General features: G+C 43.5%; 1 protein-coding gene across 1 annotated transcript in view; it reads right to left on the bottom strand.

Annotated features, from left to right (window-relative positions):
* Positions 1 to 14,960, bottom strand: part of csmd2 (CUB and Sushi multiple domains 2) — a 280,010-nt gene that overhangs the window by 11,139 nt on the left and 253,911 nt on the right. The window contains 12 exon segments of the mRNA XM_086193866.1: positions 340 to 501; positions 746 to 811; positions 2,030 to 2,209; positions 2,460 to 2,571; positions 3,522 to 3,595; positions 4,557 to 4,730; positions 4,834 to 5,007; positions 5,143 to 5,322; positions 6,740 to 6,916; positions 10,617 to 10,799; positions 11,758 to 11,931; positions 12,817 to 13,005. Of these exon segments, the coding sequence (XP_086049992.1) occupies positions 340 to 501; positions 746 to 811; positions 2,030 to 2,209; positions 2,460 to 2,571; positions 3,522 to 3,595; positions 4,557 to 4,730; positions 4,834 to 5,007; positions 5,143 to 5,322; positions 6,740 to 6,916; positions 10,617 to 10,799; positions 11,758 to 11,931; positions 12,817 to 13,005 (1,845 nt within the window).

Raw genomic sequence — 14,960 nt, forward strand, 5'->3', positions numbered from 1 at the left:
GTAGAGTAACTAAAATCCACACATGGACCACACTCCACAGCATAATGTAAAATAAAAATTAGAATGTGTGTGATATGTGTGTTTGACTGAAAGCAAAGGAGTGATGTATAAAGGGTGCTTTTCTGTCATGGCTTTTGCGGAGTACTTCGAGCAGGTACCACGCTGATTTCTTGCTCCTTGTCCCCTCGTGAAATGACTGGACTATTGTGTTTTAAGTACAACACAAAAAGGGGGAAGGGGGGGTATTCTTTTATGACGATGAGTTAACATGAAAACTGGAATCCAAGCAGCATAAATGTAAGCGAGTGTTTGTGAAGGTTATGACATCTGAGTACTCACCAGCCAGTTTGAGTTCCACTCCGCTGTGGTCAATGAGTGTCCCATTAACCCGGTTGCTAAAGGGTTCGAAGGCAGTGATGCTGAGCATTGCTGGCTGCTTCTTTCCCAGGTACTCATAGGATCCCCTCCAGAGAGAGTTCTTAGCAAACACACCACCAGGGACTGAAAGAGGGGTGGAGGGGGAGAAGTGGCTTTTTTATAGAAGATACTCTAAGGTGAGATAAAGGAATAATCAGAGTGATCAGACAGGCTAATCAGTTTTGAAACGCGGGTGCGGATTTAGTCTAATAAATAAACAACAACTCATGAATGCAAGTGTAGTTGTGTTAAAACTGCATGAATTCAACTGAAGTGAAAACCACTCAAGGCTGTTGTTTTACTAAGAAGGAAGAAATGCCCGTCTTACCTGGTAATTTGGAGGGTGGTTCCTGCACTGTTCCCACTGGGCTCTTTCCACTTGGGCGATTATCAGCTGGGGAACATAAAAACACAAGTATAGTGAGTGTATATCAGGAAATAGAAATAAAAGATTATTGCAGTGGGAGGAGGTCTCCATCAGCACTTCCTGACTACCTCCATGACTAATAACCCCTGTGGTGGTCAGAGCAAAGGCTGCCTGTGACCGGACTTGCGTCAAAGAAGAGCTGGGATGCCTCGGTGAGACACCGGGCACTTTAATAACGTCTTACTACTCACGCGGGGCTGCAAGACTCCACTATAGTAGTAAAAATACACCCACACAGAAAAACAGAGCGATGACGGTTTTATACGCCGGTACAAATAAAGACAGCAGTACGGATGGTAGTTTATGAACACAAACATTTCTTCGGCTGACCGCACACACGCAGACACACACACACACACTCTCCCAGCCTTCATTAGCTGCCAGTCTTTTGAGCTGCCCTTCCATCACTGCGCCCACGGGTGCTCTTAATACCCTGTGTGCGTTTTTTGTCTTCTTGCCTTCACTATTAATAGCGGCACCTTAAAAATACCCATCACCCTCTATGGTTCAGCAACAGCTCAGCATGCAGTCATCACAAAGACACGCCCGTCCGGTACACCTCTTAAAACCATTAGCATTAGTCTAGCTGGGATAATTGTGCTGCGATGACTCTACTCCTTCTTATATGTATTTAGGGTGAATGCTTTGCGGTGTCGTAATGGCAGCCCATTTGTCGACGAGACCTTGTTAACACTGCATCGCCGTTTATAAGAGCTACTTCTGCTAACCTAATCGATAGGATGCATCGGCCTAATCAGGTTTTGTACTCTTGTTAATGTTTCAAAGCTTGTGCGTGTGTGTTTCCAAGCAGTGAAAGTGTGTGTGTTATGGATGGACCCTCCTACTCTGGCATGTGTCTGACAATAAGGAAGTGCTAACAGTACTATTCATCAACATTAGGAGAATCCCCCGGTTTCTCAACCTATGAGTCACTGCTGAATCCTGCGTCAGGACCCCATTGGTTTCCATAAGTAACTGATGTAATTAAGTGTTCAGTACATTTATTGGGACGTGGGTGGCCAGGAGGACACATTTGCAGTCCTATGAGGTTTTGTGGATGCAATTGTGTATGTATGTGTGTGTGTGTGTGTGTTTTCCAATCATTTACAGCATGTCAAATGAACATAATCCATATATTTGTTTTTGTTATATTTATATGATCCCTAATGCAAGTTTTATTAATACCTGCACAGAGAGGTGGTTTCCCTGTCCAGCTCCCATCAGACCTGCAGGTTCTGTGCTCTGATCCCCCAGCCAAGTAGAAACCAGGCTGACATGTATAGATCAGCGTGTAGCCAAGGGATGGCAGTTCAATGGCTCTCACATCAGACTGGGCTGGCAGCTCTGGCTGGCTGCAGTGGTGAGCTGGAGAAACAGAGGCAAGAAGGATTAAAGGCACCAATGAAGAAGAAAGAAAGATGTCAGGATGTGGAGGGATCTGAGAAGAGGTGAGAGAGTAAAAAAGCAGAGGCACGGTGAAGGTGTGTGGTGAGAGAGGTGTATGTATATGTAGGTTTCAGATTTGCACTAATGCTTATTTTCACTTGGGGAGGTACAGTAGGTTCCTCACTCAACTGAAATATGTTTTTGCAGTATAAGCAGACTGTGTACTCACCAATGCATTCAGGCTGAAAACCACTCCAAGTGAGGTTGGGCAGACAAGTGCGAGAAATGGAGCCCTGCAGCAAGTAGCCCTTTCTACAGCTGAAGAACACGGTGCCGCTGATCTGAAAGTACACACACACACACACACACACACACACACACACACACAGAGCCATTTAAGGGCATGAGGATACGCTATAGAAGACTGAGTATAATATGGACAGTTTCATTATTACTGTACATATGAATCAGATGTTTGCTTTTCTATAATATATGTATATTACATATATTTAATGTACTTCTGCCTGTTTCTCTTCCTTATTGTACCAGACTATCCTGGTCATTGCTCTGCAGGATACTGGCTGCTTCCTCCATCACATGTGGAGTCTTTGGCTGCGCCTTTTCACCTGCTGGCGAGGAATTTTACCAGCAACATGTAGCATGTGCAAGGATCATTCTATTCCCCTCAAAAAAGGAGCCGAAATGAACAGAGGAAGTGCTGAGCAGGAACAGACCCTCATCCAGTTTCCCACCCACGGATCCAGCCACTTGAGTCTGTACAGATGACCTACCAAACTGTAGGCAACGTGCGGAGCTAAACCAGGCAACGCAATAGATCTCTGCACGACCTGGTCGCCCCTTGAGGTGTGTGAATTACTATCCAACACGTCATCACGTGTTGTGCCTTTTGAAGAAAACCTTTAATGTTTTGGGATTGTCATTTATTTTTTCGTTTACTTCATAAACTCATCATCATTTCTATTTTTTCATGTGAATAGAATAATAACTCTGACGGCATGAATGAACCCTGGAAGTTATAACTAAATTAGCATGGAGGGAAATTAATATCACCATCATAATGCATAAAGTGTCTGATTTCAGTGGTGTGTTGCCTTCTGTGTCTGTACTGTTGCAACATATTAATGTACAGAAACAAAGACCGGGATTAAGTGAGTAAAACAGAAAAATATATAGATCAATAGATCAGATCCTGCTGTTCTATTTTATTTAACTCAAAGCTGAAAGGCTCCAAATGACTTTTTGTCCAGCAGACGAATTCACTATCTCGTACCTGATAACCTTGACTATTGTTCTGATTTCCAAAGAGAGGAGTGCCAGGGTCCCCACAAGTAGTGTGAGTGGGATCTGAAACACATACAAACAAACGAGGTCCGGTTAAATACACGTGTCACCTGTAACAAAGGGATGTCTCGCCACGGAACCACCGCGATGAACATTATTCACATTCAATCACGCACACAGTGACACACTTTCACACACTGGAGTGAACACAGATCCCAAAATAGATCCGAACCGACTCTCAAACTGCACATCATCTTCCAAAAATGACAAAATCTCCAGCCGTACACACACCAGCTTCTCCACAGTGGCTAAACAAAGTGGTTGATACATAAAGCCCAGCTAGTGGAATAACTATGAGTTCTGGCTGTAATGAATTGATGTTTACACTGAATGTTATTGCGGTTAAAGTTTGGAATGTGTGGATAATTGCACTATACTTCAAACACCAACCTGAGGGCTGAAATCGTGCTTTTTATTTGATCCACAATTTGTTTCCCTGTGATCATTGATCCTCGTGTGCGTCTTGTAACTCAAATGGTTTTACTCTCTTTCTTGTTTCAGGATGTTTATTGCTATTTAATGCAGGGGAGGAATCTTTTTTCATTTGTGTTTGTGGCTGGCACACAGAACAACAACAAAAAATTACATTTGATTCTGGTGCATTTTTGTAATTTTAGACCTTTAATAACTCTATTAAAGGTCTGCACCTTGCCAGTGCAGAGTAATGCTTTGGCTAAACCTGAGGGTCACTCAAATAGGAGAAATAAATGTTCTGAGTTGTTAATTAATGAAACCAATCACATTTGAAAAACAGAATCAAGAGCGCTTGTTAGCGAGGTCAAATGTGTGTTATTTTTCTGGGTTGTAAAAATTAATCATGACCAAAAGACAGAGCTTAAGGGAGCAGGATTCAATTCAGTTATAGGGAAACTCAATAGATTGTTAGATGAAAGTAATTAAACAGGTTAAGTTATGAAATTGATTATTACATCAACTATGCCACGTACAGAAAGAACAAATGTACCTATGCAAGAGGGTTGCGTGCCGCTCCAGGTGCCATCGTACTGGCAGTATCTCCTCATAGATCCGACCAGGATGAGGGGGGAGTAGCAGGAGAAGGAGACGGAGGAGAGGTAGGTGAAGCCTCGATCCTCCCTCCTGCCCTGAGCAGGCATCCCTGGATCTCCACAGAACACAGCTGACCACAGAGAAACAGCAGAATGTCAGGTGACTCACTGAGCATGTGGGGTTTAATTGCAATATTTCATAAAGTTTATGCAATCCAGTATGCTGCCACTTACGGAAGCACTGTGGTTTCTCCCCGCTCCAGTTACCATTGCCTTGGCATGTTAATACGGTGGGCAAGGAGAGCTGATAACCTTGGTTACATGAGTAGCTGATGCTGGAACCCCAGGTAAAGTCTGTACCAACAACCTGTCCATTAGGAATGGTTGGTGGTGGACCACAGACGATGGCTACCAAGAGAAATTGGAAGATTGATTCTATTTTGCATTTCGTTCCAATGATAGTTCACAGCTTTGTTCTTTACAGTTAGTTCTTGCTCCTTCTCTGTAACCTTCTTCACTTGTACACGACATAATGTATGATACCTTTACAGAGCGGTTTGGTGCCATTCCAAGTGCGGTCCTTGGTGCAGATCAGACTAGAGGCCCGGTCGGCGTCCATGGTGAAACCAGGAGAACACTGGAAACTGACGGTACGATTGTAGGTGAAATCATTCCCCAACCTCACCCCATTGGCTGGCACTCCAGGGTCGCCACAATTGATTACTGCATGAATAAGCGAGGAAACAATAAAAATAAAATCGATTGAAAAACAGAAAAAACAAAAATTAGTAGAGCACAGGGGCAAAGGTGAAGAGAGAGTTTGTTTTGCTGAGAAAAACAAGAATGTCTAATCTAGATTTGCAATTTACTGAACTCACTAAAGCAGGAAATCAATATCAGGTACTTAGGAAGGAATGTTGCATGTACCGGAACACAAGTTGTTCACTTCACATAAAAAAACTTAATCTAAACGGCTACATAGTCAATGCATCTTCACAGGTAATTAGCATCCACAGAGAGCACTATGCATTTGAACTCTATAGATTTATATTACTTAATATTCAACGGGCAACATCTACAATAACAATTGGCAACAATATTGTTTCAAGCTTTATACTTTAAAGAAATCTCCTTTCCTTTGTCTCAGTTTTTGGATGCAGTGGGGTAAGATTTATTCCTCGAGCACTCCCTATGGCTCCAAAATGGACCACACTTCTCCTTGATTATGCGTTTACATCGGGGGGGGGGGGGGGGGGGCACCGTGACTATGTCACAACAGTGAGAAATCCATGGAGTGACTCAGCACCTTCATGGTTCAGTTACTGGTGTAAATGTCTAGGATGCGTGATCCAGGGTAGAGAAATGCAATGCAACAAAAATTCAATATTAACTGAATATGACTAAAATCCAATCAAATGTCTGCAGGGTGAGAAAACAAGTCTCTTAGCTGCTCCCCTTGACAAAGTGAGCACTTATGTTTCCAAACAGGCCCGGTGACTCGCTCCCTGCTTGCCAACATAATACTGTTGGTTCTAAAATTAACTGTCTTTCCAAATTTATTTCAATGAAGTTTCTTGTCAGTATTCAACCAAACGCACCTGTATCGACCTCCCCGTTGCTTTGCTAACGGTGTCCACATGTATCCTTTCAGTTCTACGGATTACTGAGTTCTGAAATCCATAAAGGTGCTGAATAGCTTTTATCTGTACCATTCAGAAGAAAATGGTCCTCGTAGTGACCTCTATTTTCCCGGGGTGCTTGGGCTTTATCCTGCAACTGTGTGTCTTTTTTGAGACATGATGATAAAAGGCTGTCAGAGTGGCTACCACTGAGCTGAGGCTCGAGGAAAATATATACCTGCTACAGGGGATTGCTTGAATTTCTTCTATAGTGTGGAATATCCCAGGGAATGATTTCTATTTAACTTGCATAAACAATGTCCAAAAGCTGGCGTCAACAAAGAACTACTGTTGCAGTACACAGAGAGATGGAAGGTCGGCAGGTAGACAACTCAGAAATGAGTGTGTGCAGCAATTAAAAGGGAACTCATCCTCAACTGGAGCATGAATTTCCATTTAATTTGAGCACAAAAAGATAAGCACTGCATATAGATTCATTCTCTGTGAGAGATGTTAATTACCAGAGCACTCGGGCATGTTGCCGGTCCAGGTGCCGTTTACAGTGCAGTGACGGGTGAGCAAGCCGGTTGAGTAGTAGCCCTCCCTGCATGCGTAAGTAATAGATCTGGAAAAAGTTAGGCCGTCATGGATCAGGATCTGAGCATTCCGTGGCGTTCCCGGGTTTCCGCAGGAAATCACTGGAAACAAGAGAGAGAGACATAGAGAGCAGCAGAGATGATTAGGTGACATTTCTGAGACTAACACCTTGGTGGCATATTTCACTGCAAACACACGCAACACTACCTCAGCACTTATCTTCTGCATGACATCATCATCATCATAAACTCTTCTCAAAGCAGAGCAATGTTGTGTTGCTGCCTCTGCTAAAACAAGTAACAAACACAGCTGCATTCATGTCATTCATTTGGGAATTGGCAGAGTACTGCACTACTGTAACAAGTGATTTCGACAAGACTGGGACAGAGACACCTAAACTAACTTTTGGTCCTTCTGTGACATTCTCAATACTTCTGATTGATCTGGTCACTATGATTGATAGAAAGCAGCTGGCTAACAGCTAGTGCTGATTGAATCACTTGCTGTTGACTGGAGGTCTCATGTTACTCCGTCTCAGTCTCTTCTTTATGTCCTCCTTAAACATCCTTCTGTCAGAATGACTGCACTAACAACTCTGAGCTTGGCTCTAGTAGCTAATAGCAGGTGGGAGTATAGTGCAGAAACAGATGTACAGAGCTAATAGAAGAATAATTAAGGCAACATTCTCTGTTCCTACATGACAATATATACGTAAGCTGAAAATGCTGCAGAACATTGCTATAAATGGGCATATCCTTTGCTTAGAAAACCTCTCGGTCTCCTTCTGGATGCCAGCGATGGTTCTGTTCATCACGTCTTGCCCCGGGCTCTCAGAGCCCCGTGGGCATCGCCCTCCCATAATGACCAGATGTGGCCTGGCCCTTGAAGTCTGTGCCAAGAATGAACAGGTGGGCAACCTCAGCTAGTGTACCTACCATACACCAAAGAGGGAAGCAAGGGAGAGAGGTGGTGGTGTAAGAGGGATGGTGGGAGTGTGCGTATGTGTGTGCGTGTGTGGTGGGGGTTGTTAGCAGCAGGGAAACCAGCCTTGGAGACACGATGAAGTGTCTGGAAATAACATACGATACAAGGACAGGGATGGCAAAAAAGCAGCCATGTGGTCAAGCAGAATAATAAGTGTTGAGAGACAAATAGAACTAGATGTGGTAGAACATGCTCGCTGCAACCAATTAACTGCTTTCATCATTTAAGTGTTGCTAAGAAACATGTAAAACGGCCTGGAACACCTGGTCAACTGCATATGCAGAAACAATCGGTGAAACACTTACGGATGATACGAAACCCAAAAATAGAGGGAAGTATGTTTGTCTGACAGGGAACAACGTTGAACATCTTAACAGCCACACTGCTAGTAGGATCGGGTTGCTAATGATGAACAGCAGGTTCAATTCCAATATCTTGATCTAAGTTCACCACTTGAGATCGTCCTCAACATCCTCTTCTGTTTAAATTCTTCAGAAATGTACAATATGTTCCAGAATGGAAGAAATCAAGTGCATAAGAGTTCTTTTAGTTAACTGTAATATCTTTCTGACCTAATGGATAAACACTGCACACACTGCTCTCATTCAGAGTATCTGCTCTCTTGCCAGCACAATGGATGAAACGCAGCACAAGAGCAAAAATTAAAAGCTTTGTTTAGTTTACTTAATAGATACAACACTCTGTAACAAGCCCAATTCTCTAATGTTTAATCAGTTTTGTTTTGTTTTTTTTATCTAACACACACACACACATACACACACACAAGCACAAACAGATGCACACTTGAAATGTGTCTGTTTCAGCTGCTGAGCCAGGGGCGAGTCACACAACACCATGTCAAGTGATATTCATTTGAGATCAAAATATGGAAATGTCAAGATATTAAATGAACATGTTAACTTTTTGGGAAGATTGATTCATTCGTCAGCCTTCCCAGAACCAGATGCTAAAAAAGATACCTTTCTCTCCTTTGTGCATGTTTTAGGGAACTGAGACTTACACAGACCAACTGACTGCTATTTAGCTTAGTATAAAATGGATGGCCACCGGTTGGGAGATGTTAGCATACATCGTCAAGTGTACTTAATTGAATAAGGTTCAGGATCTTAGTTTGTCATCCTCGTCTTTTCTTACAAAGACAGCCATGATCAGGAAAAAAGGGATTCTCATGATCAGTAGTAGCGGCCACTCCTCTGATGTTTGATGTTTTGCTGGCTGAAGTTTCGGTGTTACTTTTGAGGTTCTGTGTCAAATCCCTCAGCCCAGCAGTTTGGTCAGGAAGGTGCTTCCTGCTGTGTGTACGATTTTACAATTGAAAGATCTCGTAATTTTAATTTTTAATATTTCAAAGTAAGTGTTGCGCACAATCCAAGTTGTATTCATGCAGGCAAAGACAGTGTACTTGTTGACTTTTGACAGGCATGCTTACACCTCCCACCCTCAGCTACATCTGTCTGGCTCTGGAGAGGAGAAACTCTTCAGTACAGAAACCAAATTTCTGTTAAAACAAGGAAAATATACATTAAAATGTGTTAAAAGCTAATTAAAATAGAGTAATTAAAATGGAGTAATTAAACAAACTGCTTCAAAACAGCTTGATACAAGTTACTTAAGAACTAATGACTCTACATCTACAGTCCTTCACTAATCATCATTTTTAATTTCAATAAGCACAACCCACTATCCCTATTCATTCATTTCTACTTTTTCTTCCCACCCACCTATTTATTTTTCTCTCTCACGCTGCAGTGTATCAATTCAAGCAGAAGTCCAACCATTTTCCCCAGCGATGTCCTCCAGCCTCTCATAAGGAATCCCAAGGCATTTCCAAGCCAGATGGGATATGTAATCCCTCTATCGTCTTCTGGGGCTGCTCCTGGCTCTCCAGCTGGACGTGTCTAGAATATCTCCACAGTGTGTGAGGGACGGCATGCTGATCGGATTCCTGACCAAACTCCAATTTTGACGAAAGAGCAACTGTTTTACTACAAGCTTCCTCTTGATATCCAAACTGCTGACCTTGTTGCTCAGGACTTTTATGATTGGTATTTTCCAGACACTAACTGCGGTGAGTCTGGTGACATCTGAAATTTAAATCAAGAGCTTCACCTCATTATTTGTTGGGTGGATGCTACACCAAGCTAACTACTGTTCTTGCCCTGCTCTCAACCCAATATTCTTATAATTGTTCACTTGAATTGGAAACCTTTTCCACTTTACAGATATTGTTTTTTTAAATCCACTTCTCAATGCACGAGCAGATCATTTGTGATGGAAAGCCAAACCTCACGTTTCATCTGCCTACACTGTGCAGGCTTATCTTCATGCTAAACAGTGCTCACACTGTACGGCTTTGTGCACCCATGGACTGTTGTGACTGATGACAACTGTCGATAAAGATTTGGTCGAAAGCTCCAAGGAAACCATTTGGTGCCGTAAGGAAGAAGAAGAGGAAGAATAATTTCTTGAAGATGAATGAATTGTTGTTTAAGGAGAGGTTGCTGAGCTATAAGAGGAAGTTTGAGACGGCTGGTCTGGAGCAGCTGATCTGGCCGGATGGCTCAGAGGTAGAGTGGCCATCTAGCAACTGAAGGGTCGCTGGTTCGATCCTCACTTCCCCCAGTGACCATGTAGAAGTGTCCTTGAGCAAGATACTGAACCCTTAATTGCTCTTGATGGCCCTGTGATGGACTGGCGACCGGTCCAGGGTGAACCCCGCCTCTCCCCCAATGTCAGCTGGGATAGGCTCCAGCAACCCCGCGACCCACACTAAAAATACATGTATTTAACCCTTACCATGACACTCAGGTTGGGTACCCAGCCAGGTCCCATTAGCCATGCATGTTCTCTCTGGAGAACCTTTCAGTGTGTAGCCAGGTTCACAGCTGAATCGGACAACACTGCCAACTGTAAACTCTTCTCCCAGACGGATACCGTGCACAGGAACACCTGGATCACCACACAGCCCTGCAGATTCACCTGGAAAAGAAAACCCAAATGTGACCAAAGTAGCGTAGCATGTGAATTGAGCATGGAGTCATACAAGGGAATGACTAAATATATTCAACTGGATTCCATATATTTGTTGAGAATACCAAACATTTCTGATTACCGACCTGAAATATATTTTGCATCGCAATACCACGTCCTCCATATAAAACAGTTGTTTAGTAACACTGTGTGCTGTTCTCGCGTCTTCATTTTACAGATTACTGGTCAGCGAAACTTTAACAGTGCACATCACTAAGAAAATGGAGCAAATCTGTGTATAAAGTTGTGGTTATTGCTCATTGAGAGAACAATAGCAGTCTGGAAAATGTAACTGCTGTGAATTGTTACTTTAAACTGCCAGCATGCTATTTTACTGTTACTGGGATACTTTATTCATCTCTGTCACCAAATTCCATCAGTGTATTTGTATTTGCTGTTTCACATGGGTGAGAACGCTGAAGCGAATCGCTGTAAGGGGAGTGGGAGTATACAGGCTGATGTCCTTACAGAGCTTCATAAGCCAGCAGGGTGTGTGTGTGTGTGTGTGTGTGTGTGTGGGGGGGGGGGGGGTCCTTGCTCCTCTGTCCAATACGAGCGGATAAAGCAGTTTTATGGGGGACATTGTCTTTGCCCTTGAGGCCTAGGCTGCTCCAACTTTGGTCCACCTACTTCAGTCATTACCTGCTAACAGCTCCTGCCCAAAATCTTTATTTATTGCCCTGGTGTTACAAGGGCATCATTGTGAGTGGATGTGAGGATACTGCATCTGAATAAATCAAGTATTATAGGAAAATGAGGGCAGATGATGACAAAATGGCCTATAACGTCACATAGTTCCTAATATTCATGACTGAATGCTGCTGTATATCTTTCTCCAAGAGAACGTCACTAAACTGAATTATGATCCACTTCAGTCAATCTGGGTGTCGTTTATTTCTAAATATACCCGAGCAGTGTGGTGGTGAGCCGCTCCACTGGCCATCCAGCTGGCACATGCGCGTCGTGTTGCCGATGATGGTGCGCTGGCCGATGCAACTGTAGCGGATGACTGAGCCGACTGTCCGACGGTCGCCTGAGATCTGGGCGTAGGGTGGCATGCTAGGGCGGTCACACAGCACCACTGTCCAAACAGCAGAGAGGAGAGAGGAAGAGACCAAGATATCATGAATATACCTGACACCCCACACATCATTTCACATTATCATATATCTCTTCAACACATCAAGAAGTTAGGAGAGATGCTAAAAGTCCAATTTAAGAGTCTTATTCGCCAAATAAATAAGTATAAATTTGTTTATGATTAGCTGGCTATTAATTTGACAAACTGCTTTACAGAATAAGATGGAGAGGTGTACAGTTTTCTGCCACTTTATGGTCTAAAGCGTTGGTATTTCATGCACTGTAAATCATAACAATAATGGGTAGTTGCAGTTCTAAAGCCTATAACTCTTTATACTCAAGAGCATTGCCACGATACTTCGCCCAAGTGTTTTCCATCTTTCAAATCCTCACAAAGAGGTTTCTTGAACATTTTTTCTCTCCTGTAACGCTTCTATGAGACTCCAGAATGCAGAAATCAGCAGCCACTTACATTTAGCTTCAAGCTATTGCCTACTGACAGTTAACAACAGCTGAGCAAAAATAAAGGAAAGAAAGTACACTTCTGACTGGGCGTTCATTCATGGTCGGCTTGACTGTGATGCATTCAGTTGAACCGTCTTGGACGTTCTCTCTCAAGCTCCTGTTCACTTTGCTTGGCTTTAGCTCAAATCAGTGATTGTGGATTACTGATGCATTTACATGAAAGTATGCCTTAAATACAAAGCTTCTCCAGTCTCCAATCTCTTCCTTTTTCCTGGTCATTCTGGATGGTAAAAGAGGGGAAATGTTCCTCAACACATTGCTGCCAGTGACTTGTTTCCATTTTACATACTAAAATGACACAACGGAGTATCCCGCTGACTATACACAGTTAGATGGTGACATCGACCCCTGAAGTACTCACAAAGGCACTTGGGCAGGGAGCGGTCCCAGGTTCCGTCTCCCTGGCAGGAGATGGAGCTAGTGCCCAGCAGGTAGTAGCCTGGGTTACAGCGGTACGACACGGTGGTCTGGAAGCTGTAACGATGTGGCCCACTGGGCAGTACCTGCCTGACGCTGTTCTCAACATGGCCTGGCTCTGTGCAGTTCACAACTGGAGGGAAAAAATGAAAAATGACATTGAAGTATTTGAAGGTTAAATTGCAGTCCTGTTCACGTTTACATTGTAAAGACACGTAACCTACACATGATGAATGACTGCTTATGGCTGATTTATCTTACATATTACATCTGTCCATCCCTCCCCTCATCTACTACCATCCAGCGTCTATCCATCCAAACCAAATGAAGTAGGAGGCAGACTCCGGAAATAAACATTTGCTTCATTAGAGCCAGTCTCCTGCTGGCCGCCGTGGTGCAGTGATGGTGATGGATGGAGAGCTCCCAGGAGAAGAGGCAACGCGTCAGTTTAGCACCAGATGGAGAGAGTTAGGGAACGGGAGAATGAAGGATGAGTGAGTAGCGACGGACAGCAAGGGTGGGGGGATGGGGGGTGAGAGTTAGAGGGGTCCGGATGGTGCAGAATATATTACAAATCATGACTGAATGTCAGGCTGCGACTTCTACTGACACAAATCCATCTTGTTTCTCATACAAGGCACAGGCCAAAATTTAAGATTGCCTCAACAAAGTTAGAGTACACTGAGTACACCTTGCTGCATTATGCGAGCTACAACTATGATGCTAGAACTCTAATGACTTCTAAAACAATGTCTAGGAGTGCCCACATAGCCATTATGCCACAGTTTACCTTGCCAGTCTCTTGCCCCCGTGAATGTGTCTTTGTCAAACCCAAAATGAACCCATTGTATGCAAATGTGCCTAAAAGCTTGCTCATTTTCATGCTCCCAAGCTGCCCAGCACAGCTAAATCACCCCTCAAATACCTACTATAATGTATTCCTTCCAGTAGAGTACTGACCCGTGGTGCATCATTTACAACTTTCTGCATAATAACACTACAAAGCGTATTTGAAGCAGTGGAACCGCTTCAGCGTGAGACTTTTCCAAGCTTGGAATTCAGCTTTGAATAAATGTGCTTGGGCAACGTGGGTCCAAAAGTGATCCAGCAGTCATCTAAAATGACTGACCTCCTGGTAAATGTTTTGTGTGGTCTGCTGAGCAGAGAGAGAGAGGAAGCCAGAGGATGAAAGGAAACTAGGAATAAGAGTGAGAGGGGAGGAAGGGCTGGGGGGGTGATTCATCTCTGTTTTACTCCTCTCCTCCTTTTGGCCTCCTGCCATTTAACAGCCCTGTAAGTAGTGTGTCAAAATGGCCTTTTTTGTCCTTTATCACTGAAAAACAAATAAACAATCGCAACACTGCCATCCAAAGATGGCAGTGTTGTAATCCTGTTGCTGTGACTCAAATTGGTGGTGATTAGAGCGGGATCAGCGATTGCTCTCTGCATTATTTATGGAGTCCACAGACCCTTTTAGTTAAAAGCAGGACCGTGGAAATCATTATCTTTGACTGACTGCTGCCCCACCCTCACCTCTTCCCCTGCCTCGGTATCTATCCACCATTTTTTTTTCTCCCTGAAAAGTGCAAGGTTCGGCTGTAGGCTGAGGTGAGATGGATGAGACGGATGTCATCGCAGTGTTCACTCAGAGAGGAAGTGAGCCAGCCAGCCAAATATGTCTGGAATGCTGTAATTAAGGTGACAAATCTGATTGACAAAAAGACCTCTAATCTACTTAATGTCTCCTGATCAACAGTGAGGATAATGCGCCATCCAAACAGACACCCACCCACTCACCCCACACACCAAACGCGCCTCAGACTCAGCATCTGTATGGAAGCCGAGGCTAATATGATGTCACGACTAGAGTGGAGAGATTTAAAGTCTCAGAGAAGATCTTGCCTACTTATGCATGCAGAAGGCGAACATACTCCTCCCTTTTTTTTAATAACCGAAGAAGCATTCCTGTGAGACTCCTCATATCCCTTCATAAATGTCTAAAAAAAATGTCCTCATTTAAAACAAACTCATAAGTCAACCCGTCACTGGTTCTGTCACTGCTTTGTCACAGTCGGGGCCCGACCTTGC

Source organism: Aulostomus chinensis, chromosome 22 (assembly GCF_037954235.1).
Source record: "Aulostomus chinensis isolate RoL2024-O1b breed Wild chromosome 22, RoL_Achi_v1.0, whole genome shotgun sequence".
Lineage (NCBI taxonomy): Eukaryota > Metazoa > Chordata > Actinopteri > Syngnathiformes > Aulostomidae > Aulostomus > Aulostomus chinensis.